General features: G+C 53.0%; 1 protein-coding gene and 1 long non-coding RNA gene across 7 annotated transcripts; one reads left to right on the top strand and one right to left on the bottom strand.

Moving 5' to 3' along the window:
- Positions 1 to 4,529: 4,529 nt before the first annotated feature.
- Positions 4,530 to 7,446, bottom strand: LOC138850580 (uncharacterized). Of its 2 annotated transcripts, none has more exons than XR_011390532.1 (2): positions 7,309 to 7,446; positions 4,530 to 6,453 (listed from the first exon to the last, which is right to left on the bottom strand). It is a non-coding gene; the product is annotated as an uncharacterized lncRNA (long non-coding RNA). The 2 variants fall into 2 exon arrangements; XR_011390533.1 differs by having other exon boundaries at positions 4,530 to 6,449; positions 7,309 to 7,443.
- On the top strand, positions 5,452 to 22,248 carry DENND2D (DENN domain containing 2D). Of its 5 annotated transcripts, XM_051856168.2 has the most exons (13): positions 5,552 to 5,683; positions 7,152 to 7,238; positions 10,254 to 10,429; positions 11,279 to 11,391; positions 11,999 to 12,068; positions 12,767 to 12,844; positions 13,675 to 13,815; positions 15,109 to 15,257; positions 17,404 to 17,581; positions 20,279 to 20,320; positions 20,719 to 20,803; positions 21,081 to 21,320; positions 21,733 to 22,248. In XM_051856168.2, exons 1-13 carry the CDS (start codon positions 5,626 to 5,628, stop codon positions 21,807 to 21,809), a joined length of 1,494 nt encoding a protein of 497 aa, XP_051712128.1. In that variant the 5' UTR covers positions 5,552 to 5,625; the 3' UTR covers positions 21,810 to 22,248. The 5 variants fall into 5 exon arrangements, with proteins under 5 accessions (XP_069933984.1, XP_051712130.1, XP_051712128.1 ...); XM_070077883.1 differs by lacking the exons at positions 5,552 to 5,683; positions 7,152 to 7,238 and adding an exon at positions 5,452 to 5,503; XM_051856170.2 differs by lacking the exon at positions 7,152 to 7,238 and having other exon boundaries at positions 5,453 to 5,683.

Below are 22,248 nucleotides of genomic sequence, written 5' to 3' on the forward strand. Positions count from 1 at the left end.
ACCACAGCTCCAGTCCCGAAAAAACTTCTAACCACCGTTTTACTCCCAAATGTCTGCAATGGCTGAGGCTGGGTCAGGCTGAAGCCAGGAGCCTGGAGCTCCATCCAGTTCTCCTACATGGGTGGCAGGGGCCTTCATACTTGGGCCATCTTCTGCTGCTTTCCCAGGTACATCAGCAGGGAGCTGGACTGCAAGTGGAGCAGCTGGAACTCCAAAGGCAGCTTAACCCACTGTGCCATAACACCTTTTCCTATACACCTCTGTGCAGAATGCCAGGAAGTCTAAAGGAAAAAATGGATGTAAGCCAACCAAAGTGTCTGCCATGAGTACAGCCTAGAAGACAGAAAATGTTTCCATTAATTTCCCATCTCTTAGAGACAGAAGCTTAAAGAAGACTACTCATCTCTTTCCTCAACACATTTCCTGAGTATCTAAGTGTGCTTGGCACTGTTCAGGCAACAGCGACACAGGTGAGCAAACCAGACACAATCCATGCCACCTTGTGATGACTCCAGAGAGGGAGAGGCGTGCTGGACAGTAATCTCAGCCATACGCATGTGACTATACATACTTTAAATGCTCCTAAGGAAACAAAGGAAGCAGTGTGACTTGTAACAGTTGGATCCATTTTAATGGGAAGAAGCATCAAGAAGTCTTCCCAAAAAAGGTCTTTAAAAAATAAAAAAAGATGTATTTTATTTTATTTGAAAGGCGGAGTTAGAGAGAGAGAGAGACAAGAGAGAGAGAGGGGGAGGGAGAGAATGAGAGCGAGAGCTAGAGAAAGAGAGAAAGACAGAGGGAAATATCTTCCATCTGCTGGCTCACTCCCCAAATGGACACAAGAGCTGGAGTTGGGCCAGGCCAATGCCAGGAGCCAGGAACTTCTTCTGGGTCTCCCACGTGGGTTCAGGGACCCGAGGACTTGGGTCATCCTCCACTGCCTTCCTGAGGCACATTAGCAGGGAGCTGGATTGGAAGAGGAGCAGTGGGACTTGAACTGGCACCCACATGGGATGCCGGCACTGCAGGTGGCAGCTTAACCTGTTACACCACAATGTCAACCCCAGGAGACGTCTTTAAAATTTTTTTTACCTATTTATTTTGAAAGGCAGAGTTACAGAGAGAAAGGAAGAGACAGAGAGAGAAATTTTCCATCTGCTGGCTCACTCCCCAAATGAATGCAATGGTCAGGGCTGGGCCAGGCTGAAGCTGGGAGCCAGGAGCTTCATCCAGGTCTCCCATGTGGGTGCAGGGGCCCAAGCACTTGGGCCATCTTATGCTGCTTTCCTAAGAGCATTAGCAGGGAGCTTAATTGGAAAGTGGAACAGATGGGACTTGAACCAGTGCCCACATGTGATGCTGGTGTTGCAGGAGGCGACTTAACGCACTACACCACAGTGCCAGCCCCAGGAAAGAGTCCTTTTAACAAAATAGAAAGGACGAATGGAAGTTGGAGGGCGTGGAGCTCGTGAAAGAATATTCTAAGCAGAGGGATCAGCATGGGGATGTTGGGACTGAAAAGACTTTGGCACTTTGAAAGAACGGGAAGGATGATATGAGGAGGGACAAAGTGCAGAAAACAAGGCCAGAAAATAAACAAAGGAGAATCAATCACACAGGAACTTCAGTCAAGGCGGACTTTGTGAATGAATGCATCCCAATAGACTTTTGGTCCTCAAGTATAGAGCAAAGACCCTGGTCTAAAAGAGAGAGATTTGAGATGTTGGCTCCAGGAACTCCTTGTGGTAGCATAAAAGGTCATCTTTGTTTCCAATATTTGGATGTTCTTTCCTAATCCTGGATAGCATTTCTTGTTTCTGGCAGAAGCATAGGCTGTCGTTCAAGTTGTTTCTCATGGGAGATCTGAAGCCAAGACCTCAGATGGCTTGAAGGATACATAGCCCGAGCTTCTGCTCATCTCAAGAGGAAAGAGTTGTACAGAACTATGAATGGGGTCATTCTGTCCTGATGGGCCCATTCTTGAGAGAGGGGGCATTTTGTTGTTGCTGTTGTTATTTTTGTGTCTTTGTGCTGAAGGATGAAATCAGATTCTACATATGGGGCAAGTTCCCCTTGAAAATAATAAGTATTGCCATTGTTAATCATTTTGAAATGTGTGCATCTGGAGACATGCTGGACCCAAAGTGCTTCCACTGGAGCCAGGTCAGCAGTTCCAGGAACTTGGGAGCAGGTCTTGGAGTAGGCAGAGAAATGCCCAGAAAAGGATCCCTGTACAGACCCTGAAAGCGGTGCTATTTTGCCTTCAAGTCCTCCTTTGCTCCTCTTATCACAGAGCAAAGTCTTCACAAGCCTTGCTTCACATCTCAACTATCAGTGCACGGAATTGAAGGTAGAGTCAATGTCCTGTGGGCCCAATGGTGCTGGGGAGAACAGTGATAGTCTTGGTTGAGATAAGCGGATTGAACTGAGAAGGAGAAGGTAGTGGCTTGTGTCTCTATGATGACTTATGATGACAAACCAGAAGCAGTCTATGGAGTAAATTTTTCTTAGGGTTTCTCAGAAACACCTGGAGACAAGAGCCTGGTAAAGACCATATTTCCTGTAGTTAAAAGAGATGGAGCTGAGACTACAGTTATTTGAGGATTAAAGGGATACGTGAAGTTTAGAATTTGTATTACAAATAAATTCATTCTAATCCCTACAGCTACACTGTGCAGTGATTTTATTATCTCAGGAGAGCAAGGCTCAGGGGCGTGCCTAGCCCAAGGCTGCAGGCAAGTAAGAGGCGGAGGGACGCCAAGTCTAAGTTGTCTGTCGCAGACGCCCAAGCTCACTTTGTTGTGCCATTGCTTCCTCCCTGGATAAAACTTATTTGTGTGCTTTCTTTCAAGACCTTCAGAACAGGAAGGCTGGGGTCATGTTCTGCCATTCCACAACCAGACTCTGGGAAATAACCTGTGGGACAGAGTGGAGGACCCCAGCTAGAAGAAGTCAAAGAGCCTTTGTCTCAGCAGACACAGAAGCCTCCTGTGCTTCCTTTACTCCCCACTTCCTCACCTATAAAATCTTCAACATCCTTAGCCATCCACGCCTCTTGTTTTCCCCACAGGAAAATGTTCCCTTTTCCCATTTAAAGTCAGACTTCTTTTTAAGCCTCTGATTGCCCTTCCTCACTTCTCTCAGACCTAGTTCTCTCTGCACACACTCTTGCACTTTAAATTCCTTCCCTTTCTGGTCTCTGTCTCTATGCCCACAAATGCACTCTGACCTTTTCCATCTTAACAAACCACTTTAAACCCAAGTCTCCTTGAAACCTGTGGACCAACATTTTCCTGTTGTTATCTACATGTCTCAAACATGTAGATTATACTTAACTCTACTTGCTCACATCCTAGTGATTTCTCATTTGATTCTCGATTAGCTTCCAACTCCTCACTACTCTCAATGGCACCTTAACCTCCTAACACAGACTTTAAAAAAACTTTTTAAAATTACAGCTTCATCAAGCATAAGCAAAGAATGATCACAGTATATCTGGCACCAGGTTAACAAATGGGCCATCACCAGCACCCCAGAAGCTTACTGCATTCTCCCAATCATTATTTTTTTCTCCTCCCTAAAGGTAACACATCCTGGCTCTTTGTACCATAGATTAGTTTTGCCTGTCTTAAACTCTCTGTGGGTGGATGCTTACATCATATGCTCTTCTGTGCCTGGTTTCTTTGGGTCAAGGTTATGTTTGCACAGTGTAGCCATATTACTGCATACAGCAGTGGCTTTCTTCTTTTTACAACCGTGTAGCATTCTGTTGTATGAATACGCTGCAACTCATCATTTTACTGTTAACGAGCATGTGAGATTCTTTCCAGCTTAAGGCTATTTCAGATAAGGCTTCTATGAGCCTTCTTGTATAGTACTTGTCTTTATTGGTGCACATGTGCATGCTTTTCTCCATCCTTTTTGTAAATAAAGATTTATTTATTTATTTAAAGTCAGAATGAAAGAGAGAGAGAGAGAGAGAGAACGAAAGAGATCTTCTTCTATCCACTGGTTCAGTCCCTGAATGGCTGCAACAGCCAGGGCTGAGCCAGGCCAAAGCCAGGAGCCAAGAGCTTCAACCAGGTTTCCCACATGGGGAGTAGGGGCCCAAGCACTTGGGCCATCATCTTCTGCTGTTTTTTCCAGGTCATTAGCAGGGCACTGGGTTGGAAGTGAAGCAGCCACTACACGAACCTGGAACCCAAAATGGATGCTGGCATTGCAGGCAGCAGCTTTACCTGCTATGCCACAGCACCAACCCTTCTCCTTTCATTTTTTTAAAGGAAGGGTACAATTTTGTTGGGAATGCTATAAAATAAGTTGAGAAAATTAAGGCAGGATAATAGTCAACAAAGCAACTGCTGTTCTTATCCAGAGAGGCATAAGACATGGTCCAGCCAGGAGAAGGCACTTGGAAAACAACTGTCCTTGTGTGTGTTAATACACACAGAATAGGGAACAGAAATGCACTGTGTAATTAAGTACAAAATTGCACATGCCCAGAATAAAGTCAACTTTTAGAAACTCTGTGCTAAAACTAGACAGTTTAATACTAGGGCTGGCTTCCCAGCTCCCGCACACCCATAGTCTAGAACCAGAGTCACCTGGAGGCAGCATGGGGACAAGGAAGCCAGGGGCAAAGCTCCATGGACCACACACATGTCTGCTCTGGTGTTTTCTTCCCTCTGCCTCCGGCTCCTGAGACAGAAGCTGAAACCTTGTGAACAGTGACAGTTCAGATGGACTCTGCCGGTCTCGTCTTCCTCGTGGGAGGCAGAAGGGAGCCAGGCTCAAGGCGCAGTAGCAAGTGACAGCAGTCACAGAACGTCGTCCTTCCTAGTTGACAACTGAAGTTTGCAGTCAGGGCATATTTGGAAGTCAGTGCAGGTGCAAAGCGGGAGAAGGAATGGAAGGGCTCTGCACTGGGATTTGGGGTTGGATAGGGATTGGACAGGAGTAGAGACTGCAGCAACAGTGGTGCTAATAACAGTCCCTTAAATTGTGTCCCACAACAAAGAGCTGCCCATTCCCTAACTTTCACATCTCTGCGGTGTAGCAGCAAGGGGGTGGACCTGACGCTTCGGACCCGCCCTAGCACCAAGACTGGCTGGAAGGCAGGCTCTGGGCTTAGACCCGCAGCTTCAGTAGGTCCTCAAAAAGCCCGCAGGGCAAGAGGACAAACCTAGTAATACGCCTGGGGACGGCCAGGAGCCGAGGCAGCGGCAGGGGCAGTGGTGGAGGGAGCTTCAAGGTATGTCCCTTTTGGGATTAGATGGGAGCCAGCTGCAAGGTGCACATCCCCGCCCTCGCTCTGGAGGTAGGGGGTGACTTCAGCCGCCGCCCTTTGCGTCGGGGCACTGCCGAGCCTCGCCGGGTGTAGGAACGCGAGGCACCGCCCCTCCCGGACGCCGGGCGAGCGCCCCGTCACCCCACGCCGCGCCGCCAGGGGCCCGGGCACAGCGGGCCCGCCCAGGTGCGCCGGCGTCTGGCCGGAGCCCGGAAGGTGCGCAGCCCCGCCCCCCAACCCCCCGCGTGAAAGCGAAAGTGTCGGGGCCCGCGGAGGTCAAGGACTGGGGGGCGGGGCCGGCGCGGACCTGAGAGCGGGCGCCGGGCGCTTCGGGGGCCATGGATGGGCTCGGCCGCCGCCTTCGAGCCAGCCTGAGACTGAAGCGCGGTCGCGGGGGTTAGTGCGGGCCCGGGCGCGCCGGGCAGGGGCGAGGGGACCGGAGGCTGCTGGCTGGGGGCGGGCGCGGGGCCAGAGCGGCGCGGAGGCTCAGCTCGGCTCCGGGAGCCGTTTGCCAGGGATTCGGGAGGGCTGGTCCGGGGCCAGGTGAGCTGGAGCGCGCGCGCAGGTGGAGGCGAAGGGGGTCAGCAGGTGGCGGGGACAGAGGTCGGCGGGATGGGCAGGACTTGCGGGGGCTCCGGGGAGGCGGCTGGCCCGAGAAAACCGTTGTGGGGCCCCGGAGCCACGTGTCCTTTCATCCAGGAAGCTGTGGTGCAACCGCAGGGTGCCCCGAGAGCCTGGGCCCCGGGCCCGCCCCTCCTCGCCGCCCCACTCTGCCGTGGCCTTTGCCCAAGTCCTGGGAGCCAGCCTGTCCCGGCCCCGCTGATATCCGCGGGCCACGAAAGCGGAGCTCCGGGACTAACGTGGCCCGCCAGCCCCGGGCGGGCAGGAGCGCCCTGCAGGGGGCCGAGCGTGGTCCCGGGTCCAGTGTGCCCGGGAAGCTAGATCAATGACCCGTGCCTCACCCCTCAGGCCGGGTCGGTGAAGTGGGACGAATTCCTCCCGTCGGGGATGCTGGGGTTGACTGGAAGTCAGCATTGGTTTCTGCTGTCTCCACGGGAGCGCTGGGCTTCAGAAGGCAGGCAGGCAGGAATTCACTGACTTATTCACTGGGCAAATGTGTTGCTGCAAACCACTAGTGTCGGAAGGCTGTGCGCACAGAACCCTGTCTTCCAAGGAGAAGGAACAGGGGTCATTCCTAGACCACCCACCCGGTCTAACACTGGTGAGGCAAGAGGCCCAGCGAGACCCTTTGGGCTGCGGCAAGCCCCAGAGTTGGGGCTACCCCAGGGGGTGAGTGAGGTCAGTGCCTCCCTTGACCTGCAGTGACCTCACAGTGTGTTCTGCTCTTGGTCCTTCCCCATCCTTGCTGTTCCTCCTGAACACAGGGCTCAAGGTCTAGACCAGGAGGTCAGAGAATCCGGGTCAGGGCAGAGGGACTGGTGGTGGCTGGAGCAGCCAGCAGGCTGCAGCTGGAGGGCCCCTGCCTGTTTTCCTGGGGAGTCTGTTGAATGGAAGGGGGCTGCTCCCTGCAGCCCAGAGAGTCCAGTCATTGCAGTCCACCTGTGCACCAACACAGGCTGTTGATGGAGCTTCCTGGACCTCGAGGACCTGGAGACAGCAGTCAGCGCTAGCTGTCCTAGGGAGTAGCACCTGTCAGGCCCAAGTGTGCCCTTCTTCTTTGGCCGTGCTGGCCTCAGGGCTTGTGCATTAGCAGGGACTGTGTGTGTGTGTGCATGAGTGTAAATAATCCCAGTGGTGAGGAGTGGTGTGGTGGTCCCTGTGGGCCGAGAGAAGCTGAGCTGGAAGAGGAAGGGTCAGCTTTTCAGACCAAGGTTCCCAAAGGCCCCTCACCTATATTCTGCAGAGTTCTGGGACTTCAATCAGGTAGCTGTGGGAGGGGCTTCCTGGTGGAGGAACAAGTATAACCTGACTCCTGACTTCCCCAGAAAGGGTGAGTCCCTCCTGAATTCAAATTTGGGATAATAACTCCTTTCTCAGGCACAGGGGATTAAATGCAATACCTTATATGATGGATGCCAGTCTTCTCTTGCTCTTTTCTGTTGGGCAGGGGTGGGGGGAGCAGTCTTTTGCTACATTTCTTGGGCCTTTGCTCCAAAGTTGAGTTCCTTTTTTTGTTGTTGTTGTCAAGGTTTTCTGAGTTTTGCTGTTGTCTTGCCTGTCCTGATAAAGCAGGAGGAAATGGGCTGAAAATGCTGCCCGAAGGATTTAGGAAAAGGCATGATTTCCTGAGGCCCTGGAAGACCAGCGAGAAGATCCTGGCTCTCAAAATCCTTTGCAAACCTGTGCGGTGTTTGATGTGGAGGGCACCCAGGAAACAAAAGGGTGCACACGAGGCTTTCATAACCCCCCTACCTCCAGCAGATCTTGTAAATGTTAAATAGGCTGTGAATCATGCCATGCCTCAGTTTCCCCCTCTGCATCAAGAAGATGCTTGTCTCTCAGCCAGGCAGTGAGGATTGTGCAAGTCTGTGCAGGCTGTGAGGAAGGCGTGGATGACGGCTTTGAGGGTTCTGGTTCACTCCCCCTCCCACTGCAACTTTCTTAACATCCTTATTTACTGTCCTTGGGCCTCCCCCAGGAGTCATGGTTGGGCCACTGAGACCCGGCTTTTACTAGTTCCAGTAAAGCCAGGTCTGAAGCGCTTTAAAAAATATTTTGAATTTATTTAAAAACTGAGGTAAGGGGGGAGAAGGAGAGGGAGAGGGAGAGAGAGAGAGAGAGATCGAGATCGAGAGATCTCCTATCTACTGGTTCACTCCCCAAATGGGCCAGGCTGAAGCCAGGAGTCTGGAACTCAATCTGGGTCTCCCATGTGGGTGGCAGGACCCATGCATTTGGGCCATCCCCTGTTGCCTCTCATGGTGTGCATTGGCAGGAAGCTAGGGTGGGAAGTGGAGTCAAGATTCAAACCTGGGTGTCATAGCCTCGGCCCCAGATGCCCACCCAGGTGTAGCACTCTTAGGAGGAAGGTAGCCTTTCCCCTACTCCACGACCCTGCTCTGTTCCAGAGGGCAGCCAGCTCTTTGCAGGGGTGGCAGACACTGGCACCAAACCCTTTTGCCTCCTGCATCATCTTTGAGGCAGTTTGGTAAAAGTCCTTTCTTCTGACCCCATGCATTGTTTTCATTCAGGGGCTTCTGTGAGAATCCTAGGCGACTTATTGCTATTCTCTCTTACCCCATCTCTAGACACAGAAATAAGCTAGCAGCTCTTCTTGTAGCATGGGCAGAACTGTTGATGCGGCCCTGCAGGGCGAAAGGCTGAGCAGGAGTGGGGGTCGCTGGAGGTCACCCAGATGCTTTCCAACAAGTGACCTTCAGGCTGCTGATGCAACCGGTCAGTTGCGCTAGCCCAGGGTCAGTCTCCTGAGTCAGGGCTTCCTATTTGGGAAGAGAGAATCTGAGGGAGCCCTGGAACAGGTCCCAGTGACGGAACTCTCTGCCTTAGCCCCAGACTGTTGCCGGGGGTGAGAAGTTCCCCACTGGAGGTATTCCTGGAAGAGCAGGAATGAGCTAGACTCTGCTTTGGGCTTCACCAGTGGGAGAGGTCTCTATTGTGGGGTCTCTATTGATTCCCAGGGTTCCCTCCTGTTCTAGAAGAATTAAAGCATTCAGATAGTTATCACGTCTAGTTTACTTATCTTAATCCGGGGAAGGCGGCGGCATTCCAGCTTCTGGGAGTGTGTTTACTCATGTGCTCTTGATTGGGGTCCCGAAGTCCTGGACATTCGGCAGCGTGGCAGGTGACCTTGCAGGGGTTGCTGGCTGCTGTTGGCCGGGTTGAGAAGTGGAAGTCCCGCAGTCCAAGTTACGGGGCTATCAGATGCCTGTCCCGAGACCAGTGAGGTTCCAGTAGCCACGGTCTGATGCTATCGGGCGTTCTTCACTGTCCCAAGGTTGTAGGAAATTCACCATGCGCTCAGCACCCAGAATTCAAAGCCCTGAGCCTGGAAGCAGCTGGGTTGCGGAGGTGTTTGCTCATGACCTTTTCTCTCACCACACCCTGGGGCTCTTGGGAGGAGCTGAGATCTGAGCGGCGGTGCCAGGATGCTGCCTCTGTCAGTGCCTGCGTCGGGCTGCCTCCTGGGCCCCCGGCACATCCTTCTTGCTCCCCGGAAGGGTGCACAGGATGGAAACTGCTCTCCCCGCCTCCGAGGACAACAGCAGGGGCCTGTGGCCAGGGACTGACGTAGCAGCTCCTCTCGCGGGCTCTCTGTAGGCAGCCCGTGTTGGGGGGAGGGGGGTACTCCATGCCCTGAAGGTCCAGGAAGATGGAAGGACAAGTGGTGGGCCGGGCGCTAAGGCTCTTCCGAAACCGGCTTCCTCGCCGCAGAGCAGGTCAGGACTGCACACCCACTTCCTTCTGTGTAGGGTGGTCGTCTTCGATGGGCTGGCTGTCTCTTCCTTAAAATGCTCCTTTCTCCTCTTCCCTTGTGTCTCCACCTCCACATGGGCCCCCATGTGACAGGCAGGGAAGTTTTCCCTGCTGGTGTGTGGAGTGGGCCGTGCCGCCGCGGGGGTTGCTGGAGCTCATGGTCACATGTACCGTGGGCTTGTTCTGATTGTGTAGTCCCAGTTTTCTCTTGGGGCACACGGTTCCAGGACTGCCCGGGGCACCTTGTGAGCAGGCGGAGGCTGGCACCCCCACCCCCACCCCCGGGCACTGGGCCTGCCCGCGGCCTCTGTATTACATTTCCTTGGCTCCACACCAGTGGTTTCTTCCCTCCTGCCAGCTCCCCGTGCTTTCAGGTCTCCCAGGGCAGGTGTGGAAACTGCCCACTTGGCTCTGATCCCGTTTCGTGACCGCCGGTGCAGGTCAGGCTGTGGGTATCTGGTGTTGGTGAGGCGGCCTTGAGGCGTGGAAGTTGCCCGGATTCCCCCAGACTCCGCTCTGGGACTGACTGGGTGGAGGAGATAGTGAGTGGGCCCCCGTGTCTTGGTTCCAGGAGCTCCGCAGGGCAATCGGGAAGAAGCTGTGAAGGAACCAGAAAGGGCCCAGGAACACCCTCTGCCCAACTTCGCTGGAGGACAGCATTTCTTTGAATACCTTCTTGTGGTTTCCCTAAAAAAAAAGCTTTTAGCGAATGATTATGAGCCCACCATCACCTACCAGTTTCCCAAGGTAAGACCTGGGGTGGGGGGAGGGGAGAGGAGGGGGAGGAGAGCAGATGAGCACATGGGAGTGTTTGCATGGTGGTGGCGCTGAGGTCCCCTCTCCTTCTCCCATCTTTTCTGGGCTTGAGTCCGGAGCTGCCCTGCGCTCTGAGCTCACGGCTCTCCATTTCCTTCTCAGCCCAGCCCTGGGTTTCTGTTATCACCCACAGAAATCTAGGTCTGCACTAGGCTCGCCAGCGGGGAAGCAAGCCTAGAGTTTGTGCCCTTTTTTGGGACCTCCTAGTTCTTTCAAGTTCCATCACCCATCTTGGCAGAGAAGCTTACCTTCTGCCAGTCCTCCTGGAATGGATCCCCTCCCTCGGCTGTGTGGGAGGGAGAGGGTGGGGCAGGCGCCTGGCTGATGGGCAGACCTCAGACTCTGTCAGGGTCCCTTCTTGTGTGCCCATGCCCAGGGTGAAAGGGCTCGTTTACCCCTTTTGTGCACAGATGCAGCAACTGAGCTGGCCGCTTCTCTTCTCTGATGTGGTATCTCGCTGATGTCATCTTCCCACAGGGCTGGCCATCTCGGGGCCTTTCTGTCTTCACGGTGGCCCCGACTCCCTTCCTGAATACACAGATCCTCAAGACACTGAAGTCTAACTCAGTTCATGTCGATAGGACCCAGGAGGGCCTGTCTTAACTTTGGGGGTCGTTCCAGCCAGACCCCAGAAGGCAGACTGCAGAGTGACAGGCAGAAGCAAGCTTTGCTGCCCATACCAGTGGGAGAGCTTATCCTCAGATTGCAGCCCTCAAGCCCCCTCCTCTCGCCCCTGCTCCCACCTCCACAATCCACTCATTCTTTTCCCTTTCCTTCTAGCGGGAGAACCTGCTGCGGGGCCAGCAGGAGGAAGAGGAGCGGCTGCTCAAAGCCATCCCCTTGTTCTGCTTCCCAGATGGGAATGAGTGGGCCCCACTCACTGAGTATCCCAGGTAACTGCTCAGCCCTGGGACGGGGCATCTGATAGGGGGAAAAGTGACAGGAAGAAGCCATGTGGCTCCTGTGGTCCCCCTCACCTGGGCTCTATGCTAATTTCCTGCCAGCGAGTAGAGTGGATTCATTTCTAAGCCTCTTGTCTGGGGTCCCTCAAGGCCATGTTTGACTGCCTCTGTCCAAAGATGGCTGAAATTTGCTTGCCTGTCCTTGGAGCAGTAATCACTCATTTCGACCCTGCCACTGGCAGAAGCTGGACTTAGCAGAAGGTCCAGAAGAGTGTGGCCTCTAAGAAGGCCGTGTAGCAAAGGCCCTTACTCAAGCCCTGGAATTTGACTGAGGTTGAATTTTGGTTTCCCTGTTTTGGAGCTGAATGAGCCTGGATAAGAACACCCTCTCAGAGCCTCAGCTCCTTCATTTTGAGGAGGAAGAATCATTGAACCTGCAGCAAAATGTTGTTTTGAGAACTAAATGAGGAGATGCATTGAGAGCTTGACACCAATGAGCACTTAGTAGTTACTGGTGTTATTGCTGCCATGTTTGGTCAGCAGCCCCCGGCCCTCCTCTCCAGCCTCTGACACTGCCCATCTGTCTGCTCTTTCTTAGGGAGACCTTCTCCTTCGTCCTGACCAATGTGGATGGGAGCAGGAAGATTGGATACTGCAGGCGCCTCTTGGTCTGTGCAGCTCAGAACTGCCCCCTCCTCTCTGCAGCCTACTCAGCTCCACAGCTGGGCTCCCTCAAGTCTCAGTTACAAAAGCACAGCCTCCCTGGCAGTGGTGGTTAGAGAGAGAGCCCAGCCCAGCACCTGCTGCCATGTTAGTGCCCACTCTGCAACCCCCACCCCCAAGAATGAGGACACGATGCCCCTCCTCAGTCCCCCTGGGGACCTTTGCTGGCCATGCCTGGTCTGTGCTGCCCCCCAGCTTTTGCTTTCAACAGCTCCCCTCTTTGGGAAAGGCTCCGACTGACTCCTCTGCCTGCCTTCTCGGGCCAGGCCTGCTTGCCTTAGACCCCAGGGCCTCCCAGAGCAGAGGTGAGGATCTGGGCAGTTAGGTTCAATCCTTGGGTCTCAGGGGGAGTCTCCAAGTTGCCTTCACCTTCACCTCTCTTTGCTGAGCCCCTGATCCTGCTGGCCCTGAAGGTGGCAGCGCTTACCCATGAGCCTGCTGGCCCCTGAGGGACATCTTCCTTTGACCTTGGTGGCTGCTCTGACCTCCTTGCTGCCTGTCCCGTGACTGAAGTCCCTGTGTAGCCAGGCCCTGCTCCATGTGACCCACCCCCAACTCCCCATGTCTTGTGCCCCATCAGCCCCAGCTGGCAGAAGCCCCTGGGGAGGGTACAACCCTGAAGGTGCCTCTCTGTCCCCTCCAGCCCGCCGGCCCCGGCCCTCGCCTTCCCCAGGTGTACTGCATCATCAGCTGCATCGGCTGCTTTGGCTTGTTCTCCAAGGTAGGAGTGGAGCGGGATTCCCAGGGGCCTGTTAGGCTTGTTCAGCTCCTAGGCGCTGCCCTCCTGCCAGCCCCGCCCTCAGCGGCACCCTCCCCTACAGCCTGGGTAGGCATCAAGGCACACCTGGGAGAGCCGAGGCTGAGGGACCTGGGCACGACTTGATTTTAGGGAAAAGTGAAGGCTGAATGTAGGGGACCGTTGCCTCCCGCTGTGGAGGGAGCCGCTGTTCTCACTCTGGTCGGGTTAGGAAGTGCTTGGAGCAGGCCCAGCCTCGGGAGGTTTCCGCCCTGAGTTTCCATGTCCTCAGCCATCCCATGGAGGTGACGATCCCTCCCTGTCCTATCTCGCAGCTTGGAGTGGGGCTCAGACAAGGTGCCTTAAGAGAGGCATCTTCCTAAAGGCAGAGCACCGAACACACAGGAGGGCTGTTGTCATTTGGCAGGGGCTCCGACTCCCTCTGACTGCTTTGGGGGTCCTTTGAGTGCCTGTGCACCTGTGCCATGACCAGAGTGGCAACCAGAAATGGCGCCCAAATAAGTGTGGGATGACAACACCTCCTGAGAAGGTGGTGTTGTGTTGCTAGGACAGAGGGGAATATGGATTGATAGAAGGCAAGGGGGGAAAGTAGGTGGTGTGCAGGCTCAAAGCAGCAGATTGTTCAGTGTGGGACAAGTTCTGCCAAGGAGGCAGAGAGAGAAGCAGCTGGTGGAGGAGCCTCAAAGTACAGCAGGAGTAGCTGGACCAGCGTGAGAGCCCGACAGTGCTTGGGGAGCCCGTGAGCTCTCTGCCCCCAGCCCAGGGGCGCCCTCTGAGCCGTGGCTTCCCTGCAGATCCTGGATGAAGTGGAGAAGAGGCATCAGATCTCCATGGCCGTCATCTACCCGTTCATGCAGGGCCTCCGAGAGGCGGCCTTCCCTGCTCCTGGGAAGACGGTCACGCTCAAGAGCTTCATCCCCGACTCAGGCACTGAGGTAGGTTAGCAGGACGAGCTGGATTGGGTGGGCTCACCCTGGTTTTTCCCCTCACCGGGTCAAAGTACCTAGAAACTGAACTAGGTGGGGGACTGGCACTTGGTTAGAATTATTGGCAGAGCTGAAAAAAATCAAAGCCAGACTTTCCTTCTAACCTGATGCCCACAGCACCTGGTTACTCTTCAAGCCAATCAGAATTTTTATTTGTCATCAACAAACCATGTACATTGATCCCCTAAGCAGCCACTTGCCTTGACACCCCACCCTATTGTCCCACATCTGTCCTATTTCTCCACCTTACAGGCCTCCATCTATCCCATCCCCACTCCTAAGTCCCCACCCACACCACGTGATGATGCTATTTTTTAATTAATTTATTTTTCAAGAAATACAGATTTCGTAAGTACAACTTTAGCAATGTAGTTATTCTTCCCACCATACTCACCCTCCCACTGATACTCCCACCCTTCCTCCTCCTCCTTCTCCCTCTCCCCTCCCCAGACCCATTCTCCATTAAGGTTCATTTTCAATTAACTTTGTACACAGAAGCCCAACTCTATACTAAGTAAAGATTTCAGCAATTTGCACACACACACACAAAACTGCTTTACAGTTAAGGGGATGCTGTTGTTTCAAGGCACTGAGCAGAGTGAGATGGCAAGTGGTACATTGGTCTAGAATTCCAGTCCTGGCCCCTGGAATGGAGGACAGCCTGTGTGCCCCTCTGCACCTTGGCTTCCCTGTGGAAAAATAGGGCGGGAGCCTTGGGCTTTTCACTTACTTGGAAATACGAGTACCCAGTGCTTGTGATGTGCCGCGCTATGCCATTTTCTGGGTACACAGTGATGACAGACATTAAATGAGCCAACACACCGTTAAATACATGATTAAAGATGATACCATCGTGAGGAAAAGAACAAAGCAACAGGGGTTCGCTTGAGGAGAGAGATGGGGAAGTGTGAGGGGACTGGGGAGGGTCTCTGGGGCCTGGAGGAGGATGGGAATGAAGGCAGGTGGACAGCGCAGGCGGCGAGGCCCACCCAGGAAGGCCGAGATGTGCTCCAGGAGCCCGAGGTGTCGCTGCGGTGGAGTGCAGGGACAGGGGCCAGTGGTGGACGGGACATGTGGACGCTGCCAAAGCTGCCGCTCTCACTGGCCTCAGAGCAGAGGAGAAAAGCAGGGGACGAAAGGCGGCATGGATCTCCCCCGCGGGGAGCGTGGAGGTGAGGCCCAGCAGCCCGGGGCATGCGCCATTTTGTGACGTGCTTCCCCTTCGGCCTGGTTTCCCCACAGTTCATCTCACTGACACGGCCCCTGGACTCCCATCTAGAACACGTGGATTTTAGCTCTCTGTTGGACTGCCTCCGTTTTGAGCAGATTCTTCAGATCTTTGCCTCTGCAGTGCTGGAGAGAAAAATCATCTTCCTAGCAGAAGGGCTGAGGTGAGCCCAGCCACTGCACCGTTCGCCTGGACTGGCTGGTACCCCTGGGTTCCAGAGAACAGACAGGGGTTCTGGGGGGGAGTGCGACTGTAGGACCCCCACATGCCCACCCTCCCACTTCCAGCTCCTGGGTCTGCACATTCCCCTGCCCCTCCCTCCGGATCTGATTGTCTGCTCTGGAAGGAGGTCCCTGACTTAGCTCTGAGAATGGCATGAAGTTTTACCTGGGACAGCCCAGGCGGGACTGGTTAGGGTGGATGTAGACAGGATGCTGCCCTTGCAACACGGAGGGATGGAAGGAGGGTGGAGAACAGGACAGGAACATCTGTGATGGGACAGAGGCAAAGCCCATTTATTTACTCACTGAGCAAACATTTATGATGTGTCTACTGTTTGTCAAGTGCCTGGCACTGGGAAGGCACAACCAAGACCTGGCCCTTGACCTCAGGGGCTGTAGAATTGCTTAGCAGTTGAAAGCGTAAGCCCAGAAAAATCAGCAGAATGAGATTCAAACTCTGCTCTCCTTCCGCCTTTAGCTAGGAGGGTCCCCTTTGTTAGTTTATTAATAACTTCTTGAAGTCATTATCTATAAAATGGAAGTGATTACACCTACCTCGTAAAGCCGTGGAGAGGAAGAGAAGGAATCAGACACACGAGGTACTTGGCGCCCTGCAGGCACATAGTGGTAAGCACTAGCTGTTCTTAGGTTCATGGCTGAGTGTATCCCTGCGTGTAGTTGAAGCAGGGTGCTTTCATGAACTGGTTTCCTCCCGAGGGCCTTCAGGTCCAAGAAAGATATGGGGAGAAAAGTGGCAGAATGGAGAACACAAAAGAAATACAAATAGTAGGGGATTGACCTTCCTATCTGAGGAGGGAGAGAACCGACGACATTGGGCTGGGAGCCCTGGTTCTATCTTCTAGGAAGGAAGGGAAAGCAAAGATGTTTAGGGAACAAACAGAAGTGGGGTGGGGTCAGGTGGACGTCAGGGGTGTCAGAGGAGAGGAAGTTTGGGCAGGGAGTGGCTTCTGCGTGGTGAGAATTCTAAGAAACATCAGTGATAACTGAGAAAGAACTTGTTGCAGGCTGCTCCTCGCAGGGAGCGGCATGGTCTTTCACTTAGGAAGTGACTCTCCCATGCCTGGCCTGTATGGAAGATTCATAGTGGCTGCAGCTGGGGTTCTGGCCCTCCCTGCTCAAGTTAGGGGTCAGGAAATAAAGGGGGCAGGGCTTCCCTCCTGCCACTACCCCTCACTTCCTTTCAGCTCCGGGTCTGTAGACCCCCAAAGCCAGGCAGGGCAGGAACCTGCAGTCAGCCTGCTCTCTTGCTAGGCTCTCAGAGAACTCCTCTTTCTAACTCAGGACGTGCAGTCCCGATACAAAGAACTGAAACAAGGTTTCCACATCTGTGTTTTTATTGGCCTTGGCTTGGGGGCGATTTGGCTGGAGTGTTGAGGAGCCTTGGAAGCTGGTGGAAAAGAGGGAAGACAGAGTGGGGCTGCGTGTGTGGTAGGCTGAGGAAGGAGGCTGAGCTGTGACCTGGGCAGCAAAGACACCAGAGCAGTGCTTGGCTGGAAAGGCTGGAGGAGCCACCTCTGTGGGACTTTCCGTGTGGGAATGGCCCGGCAGAGGTTCCTGGAAGTGAGGGATTTCCCAGGCTAACTCAGGCACCAACCTGGGCTCCAGTGGCCAGGGGCTGTGTGAGGTCAAGGCTGGGCAGGAGGGTGCAGACATAAAGAGGAAAAGAAGGCTTTGGCTTGCGGCGGAGCTCCCAGTGTGTCCCTGTCTGTCTTCACGGCACCACGAGCTCCGCAAGGGCTCAAGCAATGATCTGCTTGAGGGAGGAGACAGCTTCTTCCCTCCCCTCTTGTGGGCCACTTCTATTTGTTGTCAGTAATGAGTTGAGAAGACTGAGGGACCAGGGAAAGAAGGATCAAATAGAGGCCTCACCCTTGGAGGTGCCCTGGCCGCCTCTCCTGCTTTCTGCCCCTCCCCTCCCAGCGACAGGTGGTTACAAGCTCTGTGAGCCGCAGGGCTCCCAGAGTTGCACTTCTGGAAGCTCCTGTGGCGGTGGGTTGTGAGGGGTGGGTGTGCAGCGTGGAGGTGCAGGGGGCCCTCTCATTCTCTCACTTCTGTTCTCTGTCCCAGCACCCTGTCTCAGTGCATCCACGCTACTGCCGCACTCCTCTACCCCTTCAGCTGGGCACACACCTACATCCCTGTTGTCCCCGAGAGCCTTCTCGCTACCGTCTGCTGCCCAACCCCCTTCATGGTTGGTGTGCAGATGCGCTTCCTGCAGGAGGTTATGGACAGCCCCATGGAAGAGGTATGGAGCAACAAGAAGGGTGCGTGATTTGGATCCCAGCCCTGCTGTGTGATTTGTGATTGGTGACCTGTGGCAGATCACTCCGCCTCTTTCAGCCACGCTTTCTTATTTGTAATGTGGGGATGAGTGTCCAACTCCTAGGGGTTCTGGGGGACAGAACCTGTGTAAGACTCCTGGCCTGCTGCCACATGTACTTGATGCTCAGTAAGCATTGGTCTTTTCACCTTCAATGATTTCCTGTTGGGCTGAAGGGGTGACACACAGCTTATTCAGGGGTCATCAGACTGTCCTACACCAGCTAGCCCCAAAAAAGCCTAAGGGATGTCCCACCTCCATCTGAATTGGATGGGCACAGCTGGTATGTGTAACACACACTCCGCTAGAACTCATTCGGATTCCTTGGACGTGAGCTGTAACATAGGCCTGTAAACAATGAGTCTTTTGCAGCAAGAGCCATCTTTCTCAGTAGCTCAGTACCCAGGTGGCTATGGAGGGTACAGGGCTGAGTTCCCTTTGACTTTTCTTAGCTTCTTACTTCTTGGCAGTGTCCTTGACCCAACCAGAGGGCTCAGGTATGAAAGTGGCCATCAATAGCAAGAAATATCCCTGATGCTGGAAGAAAAACTCAAAGCATGTGCTCTGTTTTGCTTGTCAGTGGGAACTTCCAAAGGATAGTATGTTACAGCATTCGAGACTAGAGAGATACTGGGGAACATCTGCCCTGGCTAACAACTGACTTCCTCTGTGCCAAGAAAGGGGAGAGGTGGAGTCTCGGAAGTAAGCTACTGCTGCAGAGGTGTGGAGCCAGCCCTACAAGGGAGGGTTCCCATTTTACTTAAGGGACAGTTAAGGTCCAGAGAACTCAGTTGACACATCTGAGGCCACATAAGGAACAGTGAGACCTGGCACAGAAAACAACCAAAGCCCTTTTTATGAGACGTGTTCTTGGGAGAGCTAGAAGCAGGCTGTTTCCCTTCTTTGCTCCCTGGCCCTCCCACCCTTCCCTGGGACTGCTGAGTACACATGCCCTTTGAACCACCCTTAGCCATGTGACTAACTGGGAGAGAGTATTAGCCCCGTGTTTAGCAATAAAACTTAAAATGTCCCAACCCCACAAGTTATGAAACTTCCTGACTCTGCAACTCCAGCTCCTGGGAAGCTGTGGCTCCTCCCCACAATGACCAGGCAGGAAGACACCCAAGGTTCCTGCCCTCCAAGAGACTTGGCCTATTTTCTTCCTCATCAGTGCTCTGAAATGGGCAGGGGAGGAGGAGGAGTGAGGGCCATGTGTGCAGGGTGCATGTTTGTGTGTGCTGGGGGAAAGGGGATCCCTTGGCCTTCCCTGTAAGCTGTTTGGAAGGGATCACTCTGCAGGCAATAATATACCCCAATACTGGAAAGATTTCTGGGAACAATCTAAAAAAAATTAGTCTTTCAACATATCTTTCCTCCCAGCCTCCCTCCACCCACCCTGGCCAATGAACAGCTTTCTCTACATGAAGGCATCTGAGCCTATGTATACAAGTGGTTTCAGGCCTGGACTAGTTCAACTTTTCTCCCCTGGTGATACATAATTACAGTGCGCACTCTGTTTTTGGCATACTTTTTTTCCTCCTTGTATTTCAAAGAAGGGGGAGCAAAGAGGGATTATTCACACCCTATTGTCAAACTAAGGTCATAAACCAGAAAGATGAGGCCAACACAGGGTCCTAAATGACCAACCCAGGATCTGGGGGATTATGGCAAACTGGTGACCGCATGCTTGCCTGAAGGGGGCAGCTGATGATCATCCTTCAGAAATATGGGTCAGTGTTCAAGTTTCTGACTTTTCAAGAGAGGTCAAAAGTTCAAATTTTATGGGAATTCAATTTAAATATTGGAAACTCATCAAATTATTCAAAAATACTCTGAGGATCAAAGATATGCCAGCAGGAGGCCCACTTGTAATCTCTGGTCTCATTGGAAGACCCCTCAGGCTGTGACAGGGGCAGGTGGGTAGAACCCTGGTCCTCTGAGTTCCAGCCCCATGCTTGTCTCACTTGCAGCCTAGACGCATGATCTCCTCCCTCACTTCTTTTCTCTTTTGCTCTCGGCCTGGGGTTCGTTTATTTCCCTTTTTCCCTTGACCCTGGGCTCATCTCCTTTCCTTGCTGAGGCTCCTGCTGGAAGGCCCAAAGCACTGAGGGAACTTTTAAATAGAACTCCAGGCAGTTGTTCATAAAATTGTGGCAAGCATTAAAAGATCAAAACACATGCACCTCTCTCTTGAAGCTGACCAGAGCACAGGGAGTTGGAGCACAGCCGTAGGGAGGAAATTGCAGCCTTGACGACAGCTGTACTGTTTTGAGGATTCCATGAGACACTGTGTAAGGCACTTAGGCATGCCATATGCTAAATGCTGCATTTGTGGAAGTAATCACTACGAGCAGTGTTGTATTCAGGGAGTGACTGGCTGTGATTTCCCCATGTTGCATTTTCTTTCTTAGCTCTTTTTCCTATCCCCTTCCTTAGACACACATACACCCTTTCCCCAGGAAGGGAACTAGTTCCGGAGGGGATTGGTGGGGATGAGGATGCCAGACAGGAAATGAGGATGGAAGATGTTGATTTTACCATTACATTACCCGAAGGGATAACTTTGGGCATAAAGGGGGATGCTAAGTTCTCCAAGGTATAGCCATTCTGTGTTTATTTCAGGTCCTGTTGGTGGATCTGCATGAAGGAACCTTCTTACTGTCTGTAAGTGGCTGGGTTCAGAGCCCCACAGGTCTCCTGCTGACTCAACCACTAGTCTCACCTGTGTTCCACTTAATTTTAACAAACACCAGCACTTTTGTTGAGTGGGATCTGCACTGACGACCTTCCCTCTCTCAAGGAGTCCAGAGACCCAGAGGACTCCATTATAGGGCACTCAGTGTCGGTGTGTTTCAGGCAAGGAATGTAACCCGGGCACCACAGGGATAAAAGGGGATCACTTGCCGAGGTTTAGAACCAAACTGAAGTGAAGGCAGAGCTTCGGCTGTCTCTCTCCTACGCCCAGCTTATTTGGGGGTGGGGAGTGGGGTGCACACTCATGCCTCCCTTCACCCCACACCTCCTCCTTGACTGCTCGACCCTGGGTTGACTCTGTCTTCTAGGTTGGTGATGAAAAAGACATCCTGCCACCAAAGCTTCAGGATGACATCCTAGACTCTCTTAGCCAAGGGATCAATGAGTTAAAGAGTAAGTCCTAGGCCCCTCTTATTTTGGGGTTTTCCAGGACATTCAAGGGCACAATTCCCTTCTCGAATTAAAATGAATTCACTCAGAATCCTAGCACAGCCCCAGAGACCTAGATCCTGCAGCAAGTCTGGACAAGAGATTTATATTTCTCCTAAGCAATGGCAGAGAACCCAGATCCAGCCTCCCCTTGCAATTAGTCAGCAGTAACTATGACCCCCACCCTACCACTTTCCCCAAGAGCTTTCCACCTGACATGGCCTTTGTGTGTCCCCTGTAGCTTCAGAACAAGTGAATGAACACGTTTCAGGCCCTTTCGTTCAGTTCTTTGTCAAGACTGTAGGCCACTATGCTTCCTACATCAAGCGGGAAGCCAGTGGGCAAGGCCACTTCCAAGAACGGCCCTTCTGTAAGGCTCTGACCTCCAAGACTAACCGCCGATTCGTGAAGAAGTTTGTGAAGACACAGCTCTTCTCCCTTTTCATCCAGGAGGCCGAGAAGAGCAAAACTCCTCCTGCAGGTATCTGGTGACAGCCCCCAAACATCCAATCCCACAGCATCACCTCTGGGATGGAGGGGGTGGAGGAAAGAGTATTTCTCTCCAGAGGCCCACAGAATAGCTGTTAGTTCTATTAGTAGGGCCGAAAGGAAGTAACCTGAGATTACTGCCCAAGGCTGAGATGATGCCTCATGGATGGACATTTTGTTAAGTCATCAGCTAGAAGTACTGGGCCCTTGCTTCTTTTAGTTTAGAACTAATTCCTGCTGAGTGCCCTCCCTTTGTGTGTGGGCCTTTTGGAGCCAAACTGAGTACTTGGGCCTCTAGAGGCCTGAGAGGGGAGTGGGGTGCAAAGATAGGTATTTCTGATCCTCACTCCTGAGCTTGTGACAGTTTGAGCAGACGTCTCCCATGCCTGTTTCTGAATCCACAGGCTACTTCCAACAGAAAATACTTGAATATGAGGAACAGAAGAAACAGAAGAAATCAAGGGAAAAGTCGGTGAAGTAAGAACTGTGGTGAGCGAGAGACTAGACCTAAAGGCCAGTTCTGGACTTCGGCCCCTGCCAGTGTGGTAGGATCAGTGAAGCGCTCAGCCCTCGGAATCCACAGCCTCCTCCCGAGTCCTGGGGACCAAGTTTTGCTTCAAGCTGGTGTCTGATTTGGGGCTAATTCCACCTTTCTCAAGACTTTGGAGGGCTGTGACCCCAAGCTCACAGAACTGGGCTCAAAGCTACATGTTTGACAGCTGTGACACAGGGGAGGTAATAGTAGTATAGGTGTTGCAGACATTTGGTTAGAGGCTGCTACAACCACCCTTTCCTGGGAATGACTGTTAAAAAACCAGCAATAGAGATCGCAGTTGTGGCCCAAAGGTTCAGCTCCTCCACACTGAAAAAAAAAGGAGGTCTATGGAAATGTGAGGATGAGAATAAAGATGGAAATCTCA

Source organism: Oryctolagus cuniculus, chromosome 7 (genome assembly GCF_964237555.1).
Source record: "Oryctolagus cuniculus chromosome 7, mOryCun1.1, whole genome shotgun sequence".
Taxonomy (NCBI): Eukaryota; Metazoa; Chordata; class Mammalia; order Lagomorpha; family Leporidae; genus Oryctolagus; species Oryctolagus cuniculus.